This window comes from Gobio gobio, assembly GCF_949357685.1.
Source record: "Gobio gobio genome assembly, chromosome: 14".
In the NCBI taxonomy this organism is placed as follows: domain Eukaryota; kingdom Metazoa; phylum Chordata; class Actinopteri; order Cypriniformes; family Gobionidae; genus Gobio; species Gobio gobio.
The window spans coordinates 41,409,468-41,436,253 of record NC_137107.1 but is presented as its reverse complement, the minus strand read 5'-3'; the positions used below and the strand labels follow the sequence as shown (position 1 = coordinate 41,436,253).

At 37.7% G+C, this 26,786-nt stretch overlaps 2 protein-coding genes across 2 annotated transcripts in view; both read right to left on the bottom strand.

Moving 5' to 3' along the window:
* Positions 1-26,786, bottom strand: part of LOC307137960 (uncharacterized protein) — a 213,326-nt gene that overhangs the window by 154,137 nt on the left and 32,403 nt on the right. The gene's annotated exons all lie outside the window — the stretch shown is intronic.
* Positions 41-19,986, bottom strand: egfl7 (EGF-like-domain, multiple 7). The gene is made up of 9 exons (XM_079835275.1): positions 19,812-19,986; positions 12,868-13,040; positions 10,961-11,086; positions 10,768-10,880; positions 10,575-10,670; positions 9,600-9,791; positions 2,414-2,490; positions 581-755; positions 41-490 (listed from the first exon to the last, which is right to left on the bottom strand). The coding sequence occupies exons 2-9, from the start codon at positions 12,945-12,947 to the stop codon at positions 471-473; spliced, it is 879 nt and encodes a 292-aa protein (XP_079691401.1). The 5' UTR covers positions 12,948-13,040; positions 19,812-19,986; the 3' UTR covers positions 41-470.

Here is a 26,786-nt window from a genome sequence, read left to right as displayed (position 1 = left end):
AAATTGTAAACTTTGCGAACAACAAACTCTAGAAACATTTAATGTTTAATCAATTTTATTTAAAAAATGTAAACATAAAAATTATACTTTAAAAAAAGAATACAATTTTGTAGTTTGTTTCCCAATAGAACTACTCCGGAGAAGAACATGGAATTATAAATATATAAATTTACATATCTCCAGACCCAAACTTACACATGAAGCGACCATACAGCTGCACGTACACCAAGATTAAATGAGAGAAATACACTGAAAAACATTACGAAACAATCAAAGCACCCGGCCATCCACCATAAAACTCCATTTTGGCCAAACAGATGTTTGTGTGTTTGACATTGTGCTTCCCTACATGCTCTTTAAGTGGATTGAACATGTTTGCAAGGTTCAGACCCCATGATCAGTGCTGCAGTTGTTCATTTAGACATCAGATATTGGTTTCACTTGGATCCAGCCCATCTTTGAGTGATCATCTAGTTTTCCTGACAGGCACCTGATAAAGAAACATGTAAGAAGTTTTTGTTATTTTATCTATTGAAACGGATTGTACAGACAAGTTTCATACACATGAATATATGCTTACAGGCTCCGATTCGCTCCTCCAGGAACCCGACCTGCTCGCTGAGCGAGTCGATACGGTCTAGTTGCTGCAGAGAATGCGACAGGAAGTTGGTCCTCTCAGGCAGGAAGCCGTTACTGTCTCCCATACCATCCAAGGGGAAGAGCGTGGTGAAGGGAGCCAGAACCATCTCGAGTTTCTACAGAGAGAGAGTGTAAGGTATTCTTACATGAGAATAAGGTAAATGCTGCTATTTTAAACTTTCTATTTATCAAAGAATCAAGGGTTGGAAAAACGTATCATGCTATTGGGTTGTTTTAACCCAGCAATTGGGTTGTTTTAAGCAAACATTTAACCCAACCGCTGGGTTAAAACAACCCAATTGCTGGGTTAGTCCATTTTCAACCCAACTTGGGTTATTTTTAACCCAGCATTTTTTAGAGTGATTTCCACAGAAAAAATATGAATCAGCACAAGTGTTTTCAACATTGATAATAATCAGAAATGTTTAATGTAAATGAGTAATGATGCTGAAAATTCAGCTTTGCCATCAGTAAATTACATTTTAAAATATACATGTTTCCTCTTCCGAGCAGCTAACTGGTTCTCTTAAAGGTTAATTGCCCCTTTTTACAAGATGTAAAATAAGTCTCTGATGTATCCAGAGTGTGTATGTGAAGTCTTAGCTCAAAATACTCCACAGATAATTTTTTTATAGCATGTTAAAATTGTCATTTTTTAAGGGTGAGCAAAAACATGCCGTTTTTGTGTGTGTCCCTTTAAATGCAAATGAGCTGCTGCTCACAGGCGGAGCTTCAAGAGCTTGTGTTAGCAGCTCTGATTACCTCATGCAGACAGGCAATGAAACTGTTCAGCCTTTTAGTCATTGATTGGTATAATCTGTCATGATAATCTATAAATTCTCAACATGGCCTCACCCCCTTTGTTGTGTGTTCACGGGGGTGGGGTTTATGTAAATTTCAGGGTTAGTGATGTCACTAACCCGGGAGGAAGCTCGTTGTAGTCCCTACCAGCCATTTGTTGTAGTCCTTAAAAAGCGATTTCTTTCAAAGGAAATATCTCCCTTTGCTTTGAACTTTGAGCGTCGTAACTTTGCAGATGTTGTTTATGCTCAAACAGCAACATCACGCACTAACTAAAGTTAAAAAAGTGAAATCATTCTCAACCACCCCTTTAAAGCCAGCTGCTTTGGCCAATCGATCTGTTTGTTCTATCTACGCAACCTATTTATTTCCATCCCAAACTGGCTCAACTCATTGTTTTGCGCCATGGGAATTTCCCTAGACCTCCACCTTCCCCAGCACCACCTGCCTAAATCTGCTAGGGGGTTCTTCCTACTTTCCTTGCAGCAGCTCATAGCCTATTCATTATTAACCTATTCATATTCACTGTTTATGTTCATGTCTTCACTCATGCCAGCAGCAGGGTAGCAGATCTAATAAATTATGTCTTAAACCTTTTGTTAGTGCTGAAAACATGTAATATTTTAAAAGCAATGAAATTCATATAACTTTTTTTTGGCAACTAATGTTGTTAATAATGTGACTATGTAATACGTACTGTTCCTGTGGTATTGACTAAACAAACTATTATTTACTAGCAATATCTGCCAAACACACTGTTTTCCGACCTACAAAGACGGTAAAGACCTGAATCTGTTTTATGTTTGAGAACCTGTGATGTGTGAGGTTGACTACTGCTTTTAATTAAACCATTAGCAAGGCTTTGAACCAATAACCTCTCTTGGCAAACGTGCTACAGTTTCCTGTCGTTTGAAGTAGGATGTGTCCTGAGGGGGTTTGTGTGTGTGTGTGTGTGTGTGTGCGCGTTTCTGACCTGCTCGAGGAGCTCCACTCGGTTTTTAAGCATCTGAACTTCTTCAGTAACGTTCTCCACCAATCCCAAACCTCCACCTTTAAGTACAAAAGAAATACACACACAAATTAGAGACAGACCACACACACACACTGACATTCAGCTTTCATTAAAACCCAGAATGCAGTGCACAACTCTATTTCTGATGTTTTAAGATCCAGGCTTTGCGTGTTTTCTGAATAAAAGCGTTATTTATGTTCAAACACACAAACTGACTGTGAGCTTTTGTAAGACTTCCAGAAAGCAGTGTTTTACTGCATGTTTTCTGCTCGCATGAATCCGTGATTAATATTCAAAGATCTCCCAGAGCAGACCAAAGACCACAGAAGAATAGAAAGACAGACAGAAACAGAAATAGAAATAGAAAGAAAGAGAATGAGTGGAGGGGGTGACAGAGGAGGAAATTTTGAGGTTTGGCAAGTATATGATGCAAATACTTGGATATGCACTCGGGTCCAAAAGTCTGAGACCCCTTGTGAATTTTGATTTGTTATTTAATTAAAAAAGTGTTTTTTTGTTGTTGTTGTTTTTTACAAATTATATTATCGGCATAGATAAACTTAAAAATGTATTTAGCATTTTAAGTTTTATTTTAAATAAATAATTGCATAAATAAACAAATAAATAATGTATTGCATTTATTTATTCATTTATTTTATTTACTTATTTTAACTTATTTATTTATTAAATGAATAATGTATTTTATGTATTAAATTATTTATTAAACACATTATGTATTTGATTTATTTGCGTTTTTTTTTCATTTATTTTATTACAATATTTTATTTATTTATTTATTTATTACATATTTATTAAAAACCTATTTATTAAAATAAGTATTGTTTATTATTAAATTTGCCATTCATTTATTTTATTAACTTATTTTAAATGATTTATTACATAAATTATGTAATTATATATTTTATGTTTATTTTTATTTTATTACATTATTTTAAATTATTCATTTATTAAATACATTATTTTGTTTATTAAATTATTTATTAAATAAATTATGTATTTAAAAAAATGTATTGATACATTCTTTATTAAAAAATATTTATTCATTTAATTAAATCTATTTATTTAATAAATAAATAATGTTTTAATTTATTCTTTTTTTATATGACATTTTGTTTGTCCCCTTTTGCTTTAATGACAGCAGCACTCAGATTGGCCAAAACAAAATCTAATAATCAAAATCTTATTTTTCAGCATAATTGTGTCCAAAAGGAACATCTGTCCGTCTTTGCAAAGAGTCATGAGTCACTAACTTGTTTATTGTGACCTAGAAAGAGTGCAGAAACGGAAACATTTCTTCCTTATATCATATCTCTTTGCTTAAAATGATTAAAAAACCAACAACTTTGTTCATTTCCAGGTTAAAATGTAGAAATCCCAGTGTTTTCAGACTTTTGCACTCCACATGAAATGAGGACATATTTCATCACAAGCTTCAATAAGGAGTAACCGATGATTAGTTGTTTTTGTAAATGGACATAAGACCCAATCATTTTAGAGCTCAGTAAGTCCCGCCCGTTGGCTGTTGTTCTGAATGTTTTGGGTTGTGAGCTCTATCACTTTAGTCAATGGGTTGTGCGCACACACACACACGCATATTTTCCTCAGCGTTTGATTTGGCTGCTTCCACAGACGCACACTGAAGCTCAGTCAATTTGTCCCAGATGTGCGTGTTATGAAGACACGTGGGAGAGAGCGAGAGGAGATTTGTGTGAGGGAAAACAGTGACCCCCAGCAGTCTGAGTTTGATAGATCTGGAATGCGAGCTACGGACTGAGCCAACAGCAGCTACAAGTCCTGTACAGCAGTGCAAAATCACCCTCATCATACAGCTAAACATTCAGCTTCCTGTTCGTCTGTCTGATGACACTAATGTCGTTTTAAACTCAAGCTTTCTGGGACTTAGGGCCCCATAAACTCAACAAAGTATTTGTACAATAGTTGATGAGGTCGAAATGACATAACTATCAGAGCTCTCGAAAATATGCAAAACCAGCAAGTCATAGAAATGCATGAATGGAAAACTAAAAAACAGTTAATGCAAGAAAAACATGTTTACATTACTTTTTAAAATTATACATTTTTAAATGTATTTATGAAAATCTCAAATAATATCATAAATAACAGATTGTTTTTGATACTACAGAAAAAACAAATCTGGTATTAGCTATCACTGTCATCAAAAATAAAAATACTTTTAAAAGGTTTTTATTAAATATTTAATTAAATAAATATGTTTTTTAACATTCATTTAATTTTTTTATTGATTTTTGAATATTTTTACTGTTGCAACAGTAATTGGTGAATAACATTTGGTCTAAATGTTTGTAAGCAAACTATTCTTTAGGGTCAGTAAGACAGATGACAGATTTAGAAGCTTACACTGCCTGAAACACATCTCATATAATTTTTTTAAAATACTTTAAACAATTCATATTTTTATATTTTGTTACATTAATCTTATTTTTTATTTAATTTTCATTTAAAAATGTTTACTAAATGTTTAAGTGTAAGCAAATTACTCTTGCTGGTCAGTCAGGCTGAAGAAAAACATGCTTTCAGTGTTTGAAAGAAATCTCATCTCAAAAATATATTTTAATTATTATTATTATTATTATTTTTACAGTAATCTTATTTTTATTTAATTTCCATTCAATGTTTTTTTTTTTTTTACAAAATGTGTAAGTGCAAGCAAATTACTTTTGCTGGTCAGTGAGAATTAAATAAAAAAAATTTAAATAATTAAAATCTCTTATTATAGTTTAAATAATATTTAAATAAATTATTATTTGGAGTATAGTTTAAACTATACATTTTCAGTTTAAAACAAATTATTATTAGTTCAAATAATATTTTATTAAGTTGTATTTTGTACATTAATCTTATTTTTCATTATTTATTTCTGTAGGAAGAGTCATATTTGGTGTAAACTGTGTTTCTCATGGAACATGTTTGTGAGGGAACTCCTCTTGCTGGTCAGTGAGTCTGATGACAGGTTGAGTAAACTGAGCTTCTACACCTTGAGTCCCAGTGGACGTCCCACCAGACACATGTGTGCGTGTGCCTCCGGGTGGGCCAGGGTCAAACTCAACAGATTTGACTAGTGTGGGAACAGAGAAACTAGTGTGTGGGGTCACTTAAAGGTTAACTTTGAAATACTTTCCCTATGATATCTAAAAATTAATACAGAAATGAAACATTCCCACACAGAAACAGTTTCCAACAAACCTAGGTTTAGATTACTACTTGCTTTCAACTGCCTGGATTCAGACATTATTGCTCAGATGTGAAAATGTACTGCCCTCTTGTACTTTCTAGTCAGCAAACTCCAGGAATGCGTGTTTGAGCTCCAGCCAACAATGAGAGCGAGTGGCGATGATTTTAGCCTGTCGCTAGGAAACATGACTATTTAGGGCCAGAGGAGGTTCTGTTCGTGCTGTTATTTTTAAATCGCAGACAGATATGAAATAGTGTAGGGAGAGAAAAGATGAAGAAACAAAGGAATAGAGAGGAGACGCTGCCAACAGGCTTAAAAACACAAGCTAGTTTTGGCATAGTATAGAGACAGACAGACAGAGGGAGAGTTTAATGTTCAGTGGGTTCTCATAGGAACTTCACTGAAGTACTCAAACTTTAACTTTAGCAAAGACTTTGGATATACAAAGATGGTGCACTCGTGTTGAATGGGAGAAAGTGCAACTCGCAATATGGCGGAATAAGCCCCGCCTTCTAAATAAAAGAGCCAATCGGCAATTTGGAAAGTGGCGACACTGGCACATTGACTGGTCTGGAATCGCATTGGTTCCTCTGAAAAATTGATTTTTGTGTCATGTTTTGAGCATTTAGAAACTAAATTTATGAGACAGTTGTCAGATTTCGTTGGTGATTTCAAAAAAGAATTTTAATCTTAAGTTTGAAAAACAGCTTTGGAGAATTTGATTTTGTTTCAAAGATGGCCGCCGAGTGAAATGACTTGCCTTAAAGGGACTTTGACTTTAATGCTGTTTTTGCTGTTTTTTTGCTGTTTTTTCAGCAAATTTAATTATCATTAAAACTATTTTTTTTTTTGTTAATTGAAATAAAGCTTTAAAAAAAAAAAAAAAAAAATTATATATATATATATATATATATATATATATATATATATATATATAATTATTTATTATTTTTTTTAATTAAATTATTTTTTTTAGCTTTATTTCAATATAATATATATATATATATATATATATATATATATATATATATATATATATATATATATATATATATATATATATATATATATATATATATATATATATATATTTAAAAAAATAAATTTATTAATTTATTTATTTTTAAAGGCAACTAACTGGAAAAAAATGAATAAAATTAAACTAAAACGGAAACTTAAAATAAGAAATAATATAATCCTAATATTTAAAAAAATAAAATAAAATAAACAAAATTAATTAAATTTAAACCAAAAAGAAAATGAAAACTGAAATAAAAAAAGATAATACAAAATATTCATATACAAAACAATAATAGTATATAAATAATACACAAATAACACTATTACATGAGTCACTAGGATAAAATTATAAGTAAATCAGTGGTGTTTCGTAAATAAATAAATATAATTTGTTTAGTTGTCATAGTTACATGTTTTTTTTATTATAATTTAATACTAAAGAAATATTTGTCTTGAAATATTTATAATTCATTAAAATTAAAATATACATTACATTAAAAATCTATAAAATTAATAAAAAAGGGTAGGGAAAAATCTGGGGGGAAATATTTATTGTCAAGATCCGTTAAAGAAATAAAAGACAACATATCTTTGGACTGATATTGTGCGCTTAATAAAAGCCTAAATTCAATCTGTTCATCATAACGTGATCGTGGACAAATTTGGACAAACCCACTCGGTTTGGAATGACATGAGGGCAAGTAAACGATGACAGAATTTTCCTTTTTGGGTGAACTATCCCTTTAACAAAGAAGGTCAATGAGAGCTACTGCAGCCAAGACTTGTATTTTCATAGAAACCATGTGTCTCTGTTGAATAAGGTTGTTCAGGTGGTCTGTTTGGTGGCAGAAGGATGTGGTCCAGGTCTGTGGTCGGTCCGTATGTTGTCGCTGTGGTCACCAGTCACAGTGCACTATTACTCACGGTACGAGTTGAGAGTGGCATAGCGCGTACCAAAAGTAATAATGAACCGTGAGGCTGGTCAGGGTCCCACCTGCAGGCGGCGCTAGAGGGGAAACACACTTATATACTGCGGGATAACAGTATAATATGACATATTTTGACACACTGTAGTTGCATGACCTCATTCTCATGGCCATTTTCACTTGTTTTCTTTTCTAAATGCTTTTGTGTACTAGTCTTCCTAAATAGTATGTTTACTCTATTCATAGTACTTTGCAAGCAGTATGCAAAAAGTGTCGGGTTTTTCTAGTGGATTTGTGAAGTATGCATGTGCGCATGCTTTTTTGGTTAATATTGCCCACAACCCCTTGTGCAATGGAAAAGAGGAATCTGAGACCGTTCTCTTCCCACATTTTCAGTTGCAGAAAAGTGGTCAGGAATGCGAGACCAAAACTGCCACAGTAGTTTATAAATGTGTGAACTTATAATGAATTATAAGCTGAATAATTTAGATGAATATGAACAGGGCTCTGTGGTATTACAATTCAATTGTAATATATAGTAGTGTGGTCCAATGCTTCTACTGTATACTCAAAATGTTGTAGTTTGTCCTGATGTCACAAAAAAGTACATCATGTTAGTATGTTTTAGAAATAAGCACATTGGGGTGAAACGTACAGTATACGCTACCAGAAAAACATTTGGACAAACTTGACATGATCTTTAAAACAATGGTTGTTCTATGTAGGATTAGGATTATGCTTTGATGCTAGAAATTATATATACAGTATATATACACCGATCAGGTATAACATTATGAACTAATATTGTTGGTCCCCCTTTTGCTGCCAAAACAGCCCTGACCCGTCGAGGCATTGACTCCACCTAAAGGTGTGCTGTGGTATCTGGCACCAAGATGTTAGCAGCAGAACCTTTAAGTCCTGTAAGTTGCGAGGTGGGGCCTCCATGGATCGGACTTGTTTGTTCAGCACATCCCACAGAGGCCAAGTCAACACCTCAAACTCGTTGTTGTGCTCCTCAAACCGTTCTGGAACCATTTTTGCTTTGTGGCAGGACGCATTATCCTGCTGAAAGAGCCACAGCCACCAGGGAATACCGTTTCCATGAAAGGGTGTACATGGCCTGCAACAATGCTTAGGTGGTACGTGTCAAAGTAACATCCACATGGATGGCAGGACCCAAGGTTTCCCAGCAGAACATTGGCCAAAGCATCACTGCCTCCGCCGGCTTGCCTTCTTCCCATAGTGCATCCTGGTGCCATGTGTTCCCCAGGTAAGCAACACACACATACCCGGCCATCCACGTGATGTAAAAGAAAACGTCATCAGACCATGCCACCTTCTTCCATTTCTCTGCCGTCCAGTTCCAATGCTCACGTGCCCACTGTTGTCGCTTTCGGCGGTGGACAGGGGTCAGCTTGGGCACCCTGACTGGTCTGCGGCTATGCCACCCCATACACAACAAACTGCGATGCACTGTGTATTCTGACACCTTTCTATCAGAACCAGCATTAGCTTCTTGAGCAATCTGAGCTACAGTAGCTCGTCTGTTTGATCGGACCACACGGGCCAGCCTTCGCTCCCAACGTGCATCAATGAGCCTTGGCCACTCTTGATGACCCTGTCGCCGGTTCACCACTGTTCCTTCCTTGGACCACTTTTGATAGATACTGACCACTGCAGACCGGGAACACCCCACAAGAGCTGCAGTTTTGGAGATGCTCTGACCCAGTCGTCTAGCCATCACAATTTGTCCCTTGTCAAACTAAATTAAATTTCTAGCATCAAAGCAATAATTATTTTTATTTCATGGTTTTGATGGTCTTACTATTTAAAAGTGTGACTGGTATCTGTCTGGAGATTTATCGTTCTTGTATCTGATCCTCTGAGTTCGAGTGTTAAGCCAGTGAGGATGATGAGTTTCTACATCAGCATGTCTGCGGCTGATTATAATGTATATATGTCTTACCAGCATCGCTACTGGATGAGGGATCGTCTGGTTTTGGAGGGGCGACGGGCGGCAGGGAGGGGGGAGTAATTCTTGAACACGTTATTTCATCTTCAGCCAGACTGAATCCCTCCTGACACACGCACCGATAACTCCCCAGCGTATTCACACACTTCTGTGAGCAGCGATGACCTTCCTTACACTCATCCACATCTGAGAGAGAGAGAGACGTCTTTTAAAAGAACCACTGTCTTTTCACCCCAAAGCCCATTTATATTGTTAGTAAAGCTTTCTTGCAACAAAAGCATCCAAATTAAGTTTCTCACGACCACTTTCCAGTCTTAAACCATTTTGTAAATATATAATTATAAGGAGCAGTGAAAAGGTTTTCCATATGAGCCCTTTACAATAAGTGTACAAAGCAAGTGCTTTCTATCCATATGCCACCTTTACACTGCTTTCTATAATTATATATTTCATACATATTTTGTACAATTAGGTAATTATAGACAGACGGACGGATGGATGGATGGATGGATGGACGGACGGATGGATGGATGGATGGATGGATGGATAGATAGACAGATAGGTAGACAGACAGACTGATGGATGGATGGATGGATGGACGGACGGATGGATGGACGGATAGACGGATAGACAGATAGACAGATAGACAGAGACAGATAGACAGATAGACAGATAGACAGATAGACAGATAGATAGATAGATAGATAGATAGATAGATAGATAGACAGACAGACAGACAGACAGACAGACAGACAGACAGACAGACAGACAGACAGACTGACTGATATTGATGGATAGACAGATAGACAGGTAGGTAGACAGACAAACAGTGAGATAAATAGATAGATAGATTGATTTATTTTATTTGTATTGATGTTTTAGTTGGGTTTGTTCTATTAAACCACCCGTATCCTTAAAAGCATGCGCCATGAACATAACAGTAAATGAATAGTGTGTGTTTGTGAGTACCTGTCTGACAGTATCGTCCCGTCCATCCTCTCGGACACTCACAGTGATTAGGCCTTATACACGATCCGCCATTCGCACAAGACTGCTCACACACCGCTACAGGAAATACACACACATATGCATGAATGAATCCAAATGTGAAAACACATTCTGAGCTCTAGTTTCCCAATATGACTTGTAGACCTCCGGTTACCTTGGTTACAGTTGTGTGAATGTATGCGTCGCCATCCTGGACAGCATTCTGGGTAACTGTGTAAATTAGGAGCTGCTCTGCTCACCTGCCTGTAAGAAACCCTGTAGATGGTCCTGTAAAACACACATTCCAGTGAAATGCTGATACATTATGGCGTATAATATATATTTCTTGTGTTTTTGTGTGTTCTTACTTGTATGTGCTACACATGCGGTGGTTTTGGCACATGGTGATGTAGGGTTTGTGTACAGGCTGAAGGAACGACTCTGTGCTGTAGGACACACGGCGACTCCACGCATCTCCAACACACACTCTCCTCCTGGAACACAAAAAAACTTTAAAAACTTCTTACTGACCCAAAGGTGTGTACAGCTTGCGTAATCACATCTTGAATATTATCAATCTTCACATAAAAATATATTATATTTATATAATATTTATATACATTTATATAAATTATTACATTTTTTTTTTATTAATAACTAATAACAACTAACATATTGTATTATATGTATTGTATTCTTATTATATTTATTATAATCTTATTATATTATGCATTGAAATGTGTGTGTTATATAATGCTGGGAAATACATTTGCATTATTGTTTGTGTATTGCTGTCCATCAGTTGTAACGGGACTTGACTGACTGGTGTAATTAGCTGCTATTATATGCGTTGACCTTTAACCTTATAGTGACCCATGACCCCATGAGGCCCAAGAGCATGTGAATTGACATTTCCTGACACTACCACTGTGTCTGAAATTGGGTACTGTCTGAGTAGCTACTACATTTGAATTTACTTCACCACCGTTAAAAAAAAGTATGTTGTATAGTATGAATATACACTCACCTAAAGGATTATTAGGAACACCTGTTCAATTTCTCATTAATGCAATTATCTAATCAACCAATCACATGGCAGTTGCTTCAATGCATTTAGGGGTGTGGTCCTGGTCAAGACAATCTCCTGAACTCCAAACTGAATGTCAGAATGGGAAAGAAAGGTGATTTAAGCAATTTTGAGCGTGGCATGGTTGTTGGTGCCAGACGGGCCGGTCTGAGTATTTCACAATCTGCTCAGTTACTGGGATTTTCACGCACAACCATTTCTAGGGTTTAGAAAGAATGGTGTGAAAAGGGAAAAACATCCAGTATGCGGCAGTGCTGTGGGCGAAAATGCCTTGTTGATGCTAGAGGTCAGAGGAGAATGGGCCGACTGATTCAAGCTGATAGAAGAGCAACTTTGACTGAAATAACCACTCGTTACAACCGAGGTATGCAGCAAAGCATTTGTGAAGCCACAACACGCACAACCTTGAGGCGGATGGGCTACAACAGCAGAAGACCCCACCGGCTACCACTCATCTCCACTACAAATAGGAAAAAGAGGCTACAATTTGCACGAGATCACCAAAATTGGACAGTTGAAGACTGGAAAAATGTTGCCTGGTCTGATGAGTCTCGATTTCTGTTGAGACATTCAGATGGTAGAGTCAGAATTTGGCGTAAACAGAATGAGAATGTGGACCCATCATGCCTTGTTACCACTGTGCAGGCTGGTGGTGGTGGTGTAATGGTGTGGGGGATGTTTTCTTGACACACTTTAGGCCCCTTAGTGCCAATTGGGCATCGTTTAAATGCCACGGCCTACCTGAGCATTGTTTCTGACCATGTCCATCCCTTTATGACCACCATGTACCCATCCTCTGATGGCTACTTCCAGCAGGATAATGCACCATGTCACAAAGCTCGAATCATTTCAAATTGGTTTCTTGAACATGACAATGAGTTCACTGTACTAAAATGGCCCCCACAGTCATCAGATCTCAACCCAATAGAGCATCTTTGGGATGTGGTGGAACGGGAGCTTCGTGCCCTGGATGTGCATCCCACAAATCTCCATCAACTGCAAGATGCTATCCTATCAATATGGGCCAACATTTCTAAAGAATGCTTTCAGCACCTTGTTGAATCAATGCCACGTAGAATTAAGGCAGTTCTGAAGGCGAAAGGGGGTCAAACACAGTATTCGTATGGTGTTCCTAATAATCCTTTAGGTGAGTGTATATAGTAGAGAAGTCACTACTGTGTGCGTTACCCGTGGTGGCCATGACTCTGAGGCGTGCAGGTCACATGCAGGAGAAACAGAGAGGAGGAGAGCAGGACCGCTGTGTACATCTCTCTCTCGCTCTCTCTCAGGTGTGTCTGACAGCAGGAAGAGAGACTTCAGGTGCGTCTGTCCCCCTCAGGTACACCCAGTCAAGCAGTTACCTGAGAGAGAGAGAGATAGATAAAACATTATATACAGTCTTGAAGGTACAATAGCAATAGTATGTGATAATAATATAAAGGTTATGACTCCTGTAATGCTCTTTCAGGCATTCTGACTTATTTACACTGTTAACGAGCTGGATTCTCATGCTAAACATGGCAATTTTTTTTTTCAACCCGAGTTGGACATATGAAGGAGTATTTTGTACACTCCTTCAGGATTCAAACAAATTTTGGAAAGGATTTTTCCGAGTATGGCCCTGTATGACGTCATAAAGGGTGGAACTCCTTGTATGGCCACTTCTCCCGGATGAGTGTGTGAGCACGACAACCAGAGCGAGAGCAAGAGCATGGCCATCAACGAGTTTCGTCGGGTTATGGGAGCCGTCGGCAGCGCTGTCGTTTAGACCACAAAATCAACAATGTCACAAAAGAAGTGTGTTTCTGGTTGTGAGGGAAAGACAACCTTGTTCCGCTTCCCAAATAACCCAGCGTTAAGGAAACAGTGGATGCTGTTTTTCCGAAGCAGCAATGGAGTTCTGCAAGTGTGTTTGTTTGTTCCCGGTCATGAGTCGAAACTGCATCAAATGTCTGTGTTTTGTTGGGAATCAGCGCGCAAGTGCATATAATGTCAACAACACGAATGTTTAGTGAATCGAAAGTTATCCAGGGTTAATGCCAGGATGTGTCGTGTGTGTGCGCTTGCGCTCATGACTCTTTAGCTCCGCCCACTACACGCCTACAAAAACTAAAGACTCTTAGGAGATATGAAGGATGCAATACTACTCTAGAGGTACTCAAGATTCACATGAGAACGGCAGAAACTGTGTGTGTTATGTCCACATCAGAGTACAGTATTGTTTTTACCTCAGATCTGAACTATAGTCTTAACAAAATGTTATTTCTGCCATGCCTTCTTATTGAACAGCTGGATCTCATCATACTGTACATACAACACACAGAACTGTTCTTCAGGTAGACATTAAGAATAAAAAAAACTTACAATTTGTAACGATTTCCCATAAGCTAGCGCACCGTTATGACCTGTTTCATGTTTAAACATGAGAGAGTTAATGCACTTTTAAAGGCAGAAAATGAGAGAAAATTAATCATCATTAAGATGTGCATTTGTTACAAATCACAGTTAATTGAATCAAACACGGTTCTGAGAAATGTGCGTTTACATAAGTACGCACATTTTCGCATGCTTTATAACAGTACTGGCTGTTTTCATTTGGGTGTAATGAAGATACATTTCCATCGGTAACGTGGTTTTAAATATTATTTTAATAAGAGCGTGTTATTGAAAACATGGCTTTGATTACTGAAACAGCATTTAACATGTCGTCCCGCCACGCACATGCATGAACAAATCTCTGCTTCAGATGAAACTGAGACTTTACAAAGTCAGATATATTAAAAGTCATTTTTCTTCCTGAAGTTCATTTGAACTTGTATGCGCATGTACACACACGTGTGTTCTCTCATCTTGAACAGCTTACAGTAATCATTAGGTTATTGCTGGTTTAATGAGTTCAGGTTTAGAGCGCGGAGTAAAACAGGTCTCAGTTTTCCCTAGAGAGCTTTTGACAACAACCCTAAAGCCTCAGCCATTATACCTACCACACCTGTGTGTGTGTGTTGTGTACAGTTTTGGCTATACTTGTGAGAGACAAATTTCCTCACTTATATAGTAAAACATTATGACAGCCGCCTAGTGAGGACATTTTACCGGTCCTCACTGTTAAAAAGGCTAATAAATTGTCCGAAACATGTTTGTATTTAAATCTAGTGTTCTGCATGTGTTTCTGGGATAGGTAAGTTTAGGGGTAGGGGGTAGAAGATAAAGATTGTACAGTATAAAAATCATTATCTTTATGGAAGGTCCCCATAAAACATGAAAAAATTAATTAAATACCAAAACAAGCATGCACTTAATTGTATTGAATGTGTACTTGTAGTTTACTTAATCTTAAAGTATATATTTTTTTAAAAACTGTACATGCAGATAATATAATATTAACTTAAAGGTGCAGTGTGTAAATGTTAGCAGCATCTAGTGGTGAGGTAGCGAACTGCAACCGCTCACCCCTCCCTTTCGAAGCACATAGAGAAGCTACGGTGGCCCACACAGGACAAAAATTTCGTTGCCTGAGACAGCAGAGAGTAGCTAGCACTCTTTGTAGAGCAGTTTGTCCGTTTAGGGCTACTGTAGAAACATGACGGTGCAAAATGCCGATTTCACTCTAAGGGGACCCGCGGTGTGTTCAGATGGAAATGGCTCATTCTAAGGTAATAAAAACATAATGGTTCATTATGTAAGGTCTACACCACTGAAAAATAGTTGTATATTATATTGCATTTCTGTCAATAGATCCTCGTAAATATTACACACTGCACCTTTAAGTGTACTCTTAAAAGTTTACTTTTAAAAAATGCAAAAGCTCAAGTTTTACTTTAAAGTACATTTCAAATCATTTATTTTTGCCATGGTTTATAGAAGTACACTTATTTTGATATGTTGACTAACATTAAAGCATGTGTAAAGTGCTTGATTATCATTTTAACTCTAATATTACATTATGTAAATATATTTTAAAGGTCCTGTTCTTCGTGATCCCATTTTTCAAACTTTAGTTAGTGTGTAATGTTGCTGTTAGAGCATTTATAATACCTGTAAAATTATAAAGCTCAAAGTTCAATGCCAAGCGAGATATTTTATTTAACAGAAGTTCCCTTTCAAAGCCTACAGCGAACGGCTGGTTAGGACTACATCCTGGTATTTCCTGCTTTAATTACGTCAGTAGAGCAGTTTGTCGACTAACCTCCGCCCACAAGAACGCGCGAAAAAAGGGGGCGTGGTCTTGTTGCTCCCGCGTGGAGAATAGGAAGTGTTGCGTTCGTATAGTTTGTTTGTTGCCATGTCGTCGAGATGCTGTTATTTTCATCCCGGAGTCAAGTCACCTTTGTTTGGCTTTCCCAGGGACGCTGTACTTAGAGATCATTGAGCGCATGCATCCCCGTTATGGTGAGAGGCGTGACCTTTCCGGTAACGTGCGCTCTGCGTGCACTAAGCTGCTGTCGAATCACAACACGGGAACCGCTGGCACAATCAGAACTCTTTACGTGTTTCTGAAGGAGGGACTTCATAGAACAGGGAAATCTTTCAAGCCGTTTTGAGGACAGTGAAAACAGCAGTATACAGATAAGTAAATTGTGTGAAAAATACTGTGTTTTTTTACACGCGAAACATGAACACATGTTATATTGCACACTGTTAACACAATCAAAGCTTCAAAAAAACACGAAAAACGGGACCTTTAAATGCACCAAAATGCAACTTAATCATTGAAAATGTGTAATTACTAGCATATTTATATACATGACATACAGGTTTCAATGGAAATTACATTCAATTTTAGTTTACCGGTATGTTCGCCAGTACACTTTAACCATATTTCAAAGACAATAGAATTATGAAATTACAAATAAAGGTGTACTTAAGTCCTTCTTAAATATGCCAATATACACTCTTAAGTTCAACTAATAGCATTTAATATAAATAAGTGTCCGAACATTACATTCAGTTCGCACTTAAGTATTAGTATAAAAGTATGGTAAAGTCGTGTACTACTTTTCCACAAGGGTATTTAATAGTTTAAACAAATTCAAATATATTTCCATTTTCCATATTCCATACGAAAGATTAAAAATGTGGCCTTCAAAGGATGCATTCCAATAAAAAACATTGACAGCCAATCAGAATCCATTGTGAAGTAAAGAGCTCGAGCATTTAAAGTGACAGACAAGCATGCACTCAGAATAAACAGAACCATATTGTCTGTTGGTGTGGACGCTAATATAGCTATCTTTATAGTTATCGTTCTTGGTGTGAATGGACCTTTAGCCTCACTTCCTGTCCCCTGAGGTACCGTCAACTGATGATTTTTTTGGCAGCATAGATGTATCTTTTACTGCCTTTGATATCCCACAATGCTGTTAAGCTAAGACATTTAAGCTAAAAAAAAAAGATGCCACCTAAATGTTAGGGTTGGTGGTCAGTTTGTGTGTAAATGGATGTTTTTGACCAACGTTTTCCACTTTTGATGTCATTTCTAGTGAGAAATTACTATTATAGTAATTAAATATTCCCTTAGTTATCATTAAAGCTTTTGCTATTTAGCCGCAGATCATTAAAGATCGTTTCGTGAGGTGCCTTCGTGCGCAAACACTGCCTGTGATGTCATCATTTACGCAGGAAACAAGCCCAGAATGCATTGCATCAAGATCTGTGGGGGAAGAAATCCACCCAAGATGGCGAGCCAAGCAAGAGAAATATCATTTGTGAATAAACCTGTAGATAAAATAAAAAAAGTTTGTTTATGCTTTAATGTTTGTTTGAGCATTGTCTTGTTAGCTTAGCTTAGCTCCTCCAGCACTGAGGTGTGTGCAACTGGCTAAGCTAATCGAGTGCGATTCCTCATCTCAGGTGTGTTACTGTGTTTCTGTATGTGCGTCTGGTGGTTAATATCAGATTTGTTAACATAACTTTCCACAGCTCCGAGCCCCTCTACAGCAGCCGGAGAGCTTTGAAATCTCCACCTCAGGATTGTGGGTCAGATAATGTTTTCACGTGTCTCCAGTTTGAGTCGGACGACCCACCGCAGAACGTCTGACACCACAATGAGGCAGTAAAGTGGTTTAGGACTTCTGGATGACTTTTTTTATACTGATCTCCTGCCAAACTCTTAATGGTTTATACAGGTCCATACCTGCAGGCTGTTTGAGTTACAGAAACTGTATATGTGTGCGTCTCTCACAATTCATCTGATTGCCGTCATATGTAAACACTTAGCACGTGTCTTATATAAACGCTGCCAGATCTCTGACTCACGGTCTCCGAGCAAATAAACTTGGGTTTACTCGCTAGTGATGTTGCATGAAGATAATTAGCCATTAGTTATGGTTAAGGACAAAATAAAGAATAAGAGAAAGGATATTATGGTGCCAAACTTTCAGCATTTTCTGCCCAACAATAATCATTGAATCACAAAGCAAAGCGTGGTACATTTATATATATAAGTTCAAAGTGTACATTTAAAAACCATAGCACAAAAAAGCCTCAAAGTGAATATGTCAACACACACCGACATTTAGATCCAAATCACTGCATATAATCACAAATAATGGCACTAATTAGAAGCGGAAGCAGTTTGGAGGGCCAGCCTTTAGTGTGTGTGTGTGTGTGTGTGTGTGTGTGTGTGTGTGTGTGTGTGTGTGTGTGTGTGTGTGTGTTTATGTTTGGAATGGAATACTAGCATACTGCCTAGTGTGCAGTAGCTATATACTGCACACTACTGAGTAGTATGTGAAACAATGTGCAATATACGCATTTATAAAAGTAGTTTGCAACATTATCACCACAATGAAAAGTCTATGTTTAATTTAGTAAGTGATGTCTAGTGATAATACATTTGGCATATTGTTTTTTTTAAGTGTTGGTGCGCAAAAAAAACCTTACTATTCCATGTATATAGTAAACTATTCCATTTCAAAAAGCAATTAATAGCCACTTTATTCATCACACTGGAAATTGAAGACCAAAAATTTTGGCTAAGTAGGTTATTCGAGTATTTTACGCAAACTATGCAGTAGGCCTATGCATGCTAAATAATTCAGTAATAGTAAAAGTATGCTATTCTGAACCTGAGGTGCAATTACAGTTTGCAGTCTGGTCGCTTTAACGGTAAATGACCAGCAGGCGGCGCTGTTTTCATACAACATTATTTGCGACCATTCACAGATTCCAATGTTGGTCCAGTTCAGTCTAATCTAATGACAATTATATTGTAATACACACACACACACACACACACATAATGACCTGCACTAAGATGTTGCATGAGCAAATAGATTATGATTAAACGCATGCTGCATGCATGACTTTACATAAACAGTATAAAATATATATTTGTGCAATGACTCACTGTTCACGAGATTAACCGCTGCGTGGATGTAAATGGAGAAAGAAAGAGAGTGGTCCCAGAGCGCGTCCCAAAAACGAAGTTTCCCACCAAACTTTGAGGACAGACGTGGAATAATATAAATAGTCCAAAAAACACGCATGTGCCCAAAGTTGCGCTGGCACGAGACTCCTGCGCGCGCTTCCCGTAGCTCTGCTCTCCGCGTTTAGGAGGGTTTTTTGCACACTCAGTTGAGTTCCCTCACAACTGTCAAAGCGTGCAGGGGGGTAACCACACCACTACTGCCCCTCCTTCACCGGGACGTCCCGGGAGAAACACTCGGGAGACCCTCGCTCCGCATGACGTCATCGCTACTGGAATTCACGCGCAGCAGCTCAGTTTACCGGGTCACGCACCGAGAAATATGAAAGATCGCAGGAAAAAAAAGAGTAGTGTAATGAATCTGAACCCTGTGTGTTTAACGCGCCGTAGTTCAAATTAAAATCACCCTGATTCAATTATTATCTGCTGTTAATAAATCAGTACATAAATAGCCTACACTACCAGTAAAAAGTTGTCCGTTTTTTTAAAAGACATTATTATAAACAATTAATTATTCAAAAAAAAAAATTCCAGAAAGACAGAACGCATTGCACATTTCATTTGTATTTACATCATTCAAATAGTTATGTCAAGACATTTTAATTGATTGTATGGGAAGTACTCGGTAGCCTATTTAATATTTAAGGGCTTATTACAGAAGTTTAAAGAAAATTGCCATGCCAATGTAAGTAATGTTCACACTCACCCAGTTAATAAAATCACGTGATCTCGCGCTGAGCTCGAGGCCATTCGATCCACCTGTCGCGCGCTCTGACGCGCTTCTCCATCGCCAGCATTTCTTATAAACTCTTCTTCTCTCTGATAAAGAGCGCCGTGTGGTCAGCGTCTCGATGCTCCCCGTGAACCGACTGGCGAGGAATGAGATGGTTTTGGGCGTTTTTCTCCTGCTTTTTATTCCGCGCTTCCTGTGGAACTCAGGAATTGGACGGACAATCCCAAACCGGAAATCCTGCAAGTGTTTGGAGCTGATAAACCACTTTGGCCTGCACAAACACTCCCCTCATGCCCCTCAAGTCCCAATACGGGTAATCACGGACTGCAAACACACTGTGATGATCTGTAAAAACAGCGCAAGTTTGGCCCTGCGATTTTAACTAAGCTACTATAATATAAGGGATATAGTTAGATTATTTACCTAAAAATAGAAAGTGAAGCAGTGCAGGTCACCCTAAAGAGAGATTTTTATCTAATCTGACTATTTAAATGACTATTGTTGATTAATGTAGTCTGGTAGATTAGTCATATTAAAGGGTTAGTTCACCCAAAAATATATGTTGTTCCAAACCCGTAAGACTTTCGTTCATCTTTGGATCAAAAATGAAGATCTTTTTGATGGAATCTGAGAGCTTTCTGTCCCTCCATTGACAGCTATGCAACTACCACTTTGATGCTTCAAAAAGTTCATAAAGAGATCGGAAAACACCCATATGAATCAAGCAGTTAAGTCCAAATCTTCTGAAGAGACACATTCACTTTATATGATGAACAGATTGAATTTATTCTTTTATTCACACATTTCATCGAACGTAAACAGAAGTGTTACACATGACAATGAACCTCGAGGAACCTTGAGGAAGCTCAAACGTGATGCGTAACAAGAATGAACCTCATTGGTTCTTGAGGAAGCTCAAACGTGCTGCGTAACACGAGAATGAACCTCATTGGTTCTTGAGGAAGCTCAAACGTGATGCGTAACAAGAATGAACCTCATTGGTTCTTGAGGAAGCTCAAACGTGATGCGTAACAAGAATGAACCTCATTGGTTCTTGAGGAAGCTCAAACGTGCTGCGTAACACGAGAATGAACCTCATTGGTTCTAGAGGAAGCTCAAACGTGATGCGTAACACGAGAATGAACCTCATTGGTTCTTGAGGAAGCTCAAACGTGCTGCGTAACACGAGAATGAACCTCATTGGTTCTTGAGGAAGCTCAAACGTGCTGCGTAACACGAGAATGAACCTCATTGGTTCTAGAGGAAGCTCAAACATGATGCGTAACACGAGAATGAACCTCATTGGTTCTTGAGGAAGCTCAAACGTGCTGCGTAACACGAGAATGAACCTCATTGGTTCTTGAGGAAGCGTAAACGTGATGCGTAACAAGAATGAACCTCATTGGTTCTTGAGGAAGCTCAAACGTGCTGTGTAACACGAGAATGAACCTCATTGGTTCTTGAGGAAGCTCAAATGTGCTGCGTAACACGAGAATGAACCTCATTGGTTCTTGAGGAAGCGTAAATGTGATGCGTAACAAGAATGAACCTCATTGGTTCTTGAGGAAGCTCAAACGTGCTGCGTAACACGAGAATGAACCTCATTGGTTCTTGAGGAAGCTCAAACGTGATGCGTAACAAGAATGAACCTCATTGGTTCTTGAGAAAGCTCAAATGTACTGCGTAACACGAGAATGAACCTCATTGGTTCATAAACAGCTCAATTCAAATGGGTTAGTTTTGCGATCTCTTTATGAACTTTTTGAAGTGTTAAAGTGTTAGTTTTCAATGGAGGGACAGAAATCTTCGCTTCTCACACAAAACTATATGTTATGGCTTCAGAAAATAATGTACAAGCCATTTGGACTATCTTTTTTTGGTGCTTGACCACATAATTCCCCACAAAGTCCCCATGATTCTGCTATATTTCTCCTGCTGTGTTCCTCAGAAGAAAGAAAGTCATACCGGTCTGGACGGGCTGAGTAAATGATGACAACATTTCCATTTTTGCGCGAGCTCTTCCTTTCAGGCTGGTTAAATGGATGTGGGTGGGGGTTATGAGTTATGGGTTGGTGATTCCAGCCATCAGATTAAATCAGTCCAGAAACGAGCAGTAGACATTGCATTCGTGCTTCCAGTCCATCAACGTGGAAATACTTTGGCAGGATTATAGGAAATCAGTTTACGATGTGCGTGTTTTGATTCACACGCACAAAATTGGTATCTAACGTTGACAACATTAGACGGTATTAAAAAGATTTCAGCTTTCATTTGATCCACATTATTCTTGTGAGTAAGTGTGTGTTGGAGAACGAAAGACTCTGATTCTGAATGTATTATCCAAATATGTGGAGGAAATGGCTCTGCACAGCACTTCCTGTGGATCAGGAAGCAGGAAGTGTGTGGAAGAGGAAGATTGTGCTTTGGGTCACAGGGAACAATGAGAGTAAGAACTTAAAGGAAAGAGTCATGCGTCAACGTGAGAGCAGGGCGGGAAAGTGGCGGACGGGGATTTAGAGAGTGAGAGCTGAAGAGAAAGATTTTAATGTTCAGTGTGATCATGCTGTGGTAAATTATAATAACTACATTTACTTTTCAATGATTTACTTCTCTGCCAAGATGTCTTTCAGTGGTTATTTCAGTGAGTATTATGAATTAAATATAATCATTTCATCAAATATATTCTATAGAAAACCGTTGTTTTAAATTGTAATTATATTTCACAATTTGACTGTATTTCTATTACAATAAATGCAGCCTTGGTGAGCAGAAGAGACGTCAAAATCCTTACTGACGCCAAACATTTGAACAGTATAGTCTATAAATGATGTTTATAGATCTTGGACTGCATTCAGATGTCATTTAGATCTCAGTTGGTTAATTATTATTATTATCTGACAGTTTAAACTCCTTAATTATCCTCCAGGATTCAGCAGATTTGCACAATCCCGTCAAACAGAAACAAACAGGAACTTGCTGTCACACGTACACTGCTGGAAAAGAGAACATTGTGTGTGTGTGTGTGTGTGTGTGTGTGTGTGTGTGTGTGTGTGTGTGTGTGTGTGTGTGTGTGTGTGTGTGTGTGTGTGTGTGTGTGTGTGTGTGTGTGTGTGTGTGTGTGTGTGTGTGTGTGTGTGTGTGTGTGTGTGTGTGTGTGTGTGTGTGTGTGTGTGTGTGTGTGTGTGTGTGGGTGTGTGTGTGTGAGTGTGTGTGTGTGTGTGTGTGTGTGTGTGTGTGTGTGTGTGTGTGTGGGTGTGTGTGATGGCACATATGGTTTATGTGTAAGTGCATGTGTAAGTGTGTTTGTGGAGAGATGTCAAATTGGCTCATTCATTATAGCAACCAAATTCTTCAGTGCTGAGGGAAGCAGTGGAACAGCAGCCACACACACACACACACACACACACACACACACAGGGCTGATACCCTCAGATTATGACCTAAATATCTGTCTGAACTTTAATTTTCAGAGAGGAATGGAGAACTTTCCTCAATGTCAGAGGCTGTCAGTCACTCAGCATGACCATTCATTTACTACGGTAAAAGGTAAAGCTGGTGACAAGTACAGAATCAAAAGTCAAAAATTCTTCTAAGGACAATTTATTTGATATATACTATCTATATTAATTATATTCACTATACTTTTATATGTTAACAATTGTTTCATTTAGTTCTACTTGGTTCATTTAGGGGACAAAGTTCATACTTTACTGAATCATAACTGAGAACATTATCTAAATTTAAGAGCGAGATCTGAGTAATGGTCCTTTGGGAGAGAACGGTAGAAAAAGAGAAATGGAGAGAAGAAAAGAGAAATAAACTAAGTTAGAAGTTCGAATACAGAAGAACACGCGTCTAGTGTTCCTGAACTCACATTGACTCCTGGACAGAGACACTGAATATTGTTTGGACACTGACTCCCTTGAATAACACACACACGCCACACACACACACACACACACACACACACACACACACACACACACACACACACACACACACACACACACACACACACACACACACACACACACACACACACACACACACACACACACACACACACACACACACACACAGTGACAAGTGTGGTTTTTGAACTCTCTCATTGTTTCTTTCACTTAGAAGTAAATCAGAAGTAAATACTTGCATCATATTTACTGTACTTTATACTACATAGTGCTTACTATATGCTCCCTACTGCCTACTAAATATTTAGTATAGAAGTGTTTAGACAGTGTGCTGAATTGTTGTCACGTGATCTCACAATTTTGCATGTTTAGTTCAGTTTTCGTCCCTTGGGTCTAGCAGTGGCCAAAAGTGATGTCTGGAGGGGGTACTTGTTTTTAATGACCCTACAAGTTCGATTAAACCATCAAAATGTGAGGCATTATGCCAAATTGATTTGGAAAAAAAAGGAAAACTACAGCTTCAGGTTTAATTTACTAAAATAAATGCATAAATGCACTTATTAATACTTTGTTGGTTCTCTCTTGTTTTTGCATGTGTTCATCATTTCTTTGTATGACAGTCTGGCCCAAAATGTGACTTGTTTCATTGCGTTATCACAAATAAAACAATGGACTGCAAGCACAACTCCACTGTATGTTTACATTACAAAATCTTTAAAAAACATGAATAATATTTGAATAAAGGGTGAACATGCCAATTTTTCTAGGCCGGACATCACTTCTGTACAGAGCCCCTAAGGGGACATGGTGGTGGAAACAAATATGAGATGGGAGGAAAAATAAAGTCAATGCTTTTGCGTTCTCTCGCAAAATGTTTACTCTTCCCTGACAAACTTTGCACTCGCAAAACCTTTGCGTTCATCACTTGCAAAACCTTTGGGGTCCTTTGCAAAAAAACGTTTGCGTTCACTAGCAAAACCTTTGGGGTCCCTTGCAAAAAAACTTTTGCGTTCTTTGCAAGAGAACGTAAAGTTTCTCGGAGAACGCAAACAAATATTTTGCAAGAGAAAGCAAAAGCATTGCCAAATAATTTTTCCTCCCATCTCATTTTTTTCTTCTTCACCATGTCCCTTTAGGGGCTCCGTACTTTTGGCCTCTACTGAATTTATTTGGCAATTTTAATCCAACTTTATGTAAAGATGTCTTTGCTCTTGGCAGTCTGATAAAATAAGTTAAGGAAAAGTTGTTACACTCTAATAAATGCTGGGTTAAAAACAACCCAAGTTGGGTTGAAAATGGACAAACCCAGCAATTGGGTTGTTTTAACCCAGGAATGGGTTGTATTAAACCAGCGGTTGGGTTAAATGTTTGCTTAAAATAACCTAATTGGTGGGTTAAAACAACCCAATTGCTGGGTTTGTCCATTTTCAATCCAACTTGGGTTGTTTTTAACCCAGCATTTTTTAGAGTGTAATGTTAAAAATCATATTTGATACCACTTCTGATTCATGATTCATAGCACTTAAAATAGAAGATTAATTACATGCAGTCAGAAATAGTACTACCTTTCCAAAGTTTGTGGTCAGTATGATTTTTCTTTATATAGAAATTAATCATTTTATTCAGAAAGGATGCATTAAATTGATCAAAAGTGCAGTGAAGACATTTATAATTTTACAAAAGATTTAGATTTCAAATAAATGCTGAACTTTCTATTCATCAAAGAAAAATATTTTGTTTCCACAAAAATATTAACCCTCTGGTGCTCTTCGGTCATTTCTGACCGGATAATTTATTGTTTTGAAATTTTAAAAATCACTGCTTCATCAGAATGATATGAAACTTTGTGACTTTTCTAGCATTAGGTATGTAAACACACAAAAAAATTGGGGTCATGATTCGAGAATGCTAATTGGTCATAAAAAAAAAAAAGTAGCGTTCATTAGTGTTGTTTTCGTCAACGAAAAGTATGACTAAATATCTTCGTCAACGAACCTTTATAACGTGACGAAAACGAGACGAGACGCAACGTAAATGCTGGTCATGTGACGATGACGAATAAAAACGAGACTAAATGTGGTTCACAAAATAAAAACTATGCTAAAATGTCTCTTCATTTTCGTTGACGAAAATGAGACGAGACGAAAAGTCGTGTTTTTATTTTGCAGTATTTCTGTGCGTCTCAGACGCAGGTGACATCACTCTCTTCAAACCCCACTCGCGCGGCGTCTCCGGTGAGTGAACGGGTCCTATGGCCGGCCAGTCGGGGTTCGTAAGCCCTATTCGGACGGTAATTGTCTGTCCTGCGGTCGTAAGGTGTCTTCATCATTTACAGGGGCTAGTCAGTGATTTTATTGTCGTCTTAATGCAGAATATCAGTGTTTTTCTCCCACCACCCGTGTAAAAATCTCCGGCCGAATTACCTAACTGAATTACTGTTTGACAAACACCAAGGTCGTGGGGTGCCGTCTGAATCCACATCTCTGAGTTTTCAATCACTTCAGAATTCACGGTTTATATCCTTTTTGGCCACTGCAGAGCACCGTGCGGTTGTGCTTCGCTGTTATCTGGATGCATTTTAAAGATCTAGACTTGTATTACTGAAATATTGGTAAGTATTTACAAGAGCAAGATATTTCATCACCGCTCAAAAAAAGAAAGAAAGAAAAGCACGTAAACATTTGAAATGTGCCGTTATAACGGCAGCAATTATATATGTTAAAATAACCGCAGCATTATGAATACCTCATAAGCGAATAAGAGGCTATATTCACTTATTTCCGCTCATTTCCATGTGGAATAAAATTACATCATTTATTTTGAGATACAAGACAGAAAAACATTTTAACTATAATGTGGGTCTAATTTTAAACATATTTAAATAATTAAATAATAATTTGGATATTATTTTCCTATTATTAAATTAAATATGCATTTATTCTTATTAAGACATTTGGAAAAACTTTTATTACATTGAAGTGGAAAATAAAACGGGTGTTGTGGAAATAGATGGGGAAAAATGTGGCCACAAAAATCA

Bases quoted from the DNA above. Each gene is read 5' to 3' on its own strand.
- egfl7 (XM_079835275.1), bottom strand. From the start codon at position 12,947: ATGTACACAGCGGTCCTGCTCTCCTCCTCTCTGTTTCTCCTGCATGTG. The intron at 11,087-12,867 runs GTAACGCACACA...TTTGTGTTCCAG, and splicing joins CAGAGTCATGGCCACCACGG to GAGGAGAGTGTGTGTTGGAG. The intron at 9,792-10,574 runs GTACTCACAAAC...TCTCTCTCTCAG, and splicing joins GGGACGATACTGTCAGACAG to ATGTGGATGAGTGTAAGGAA.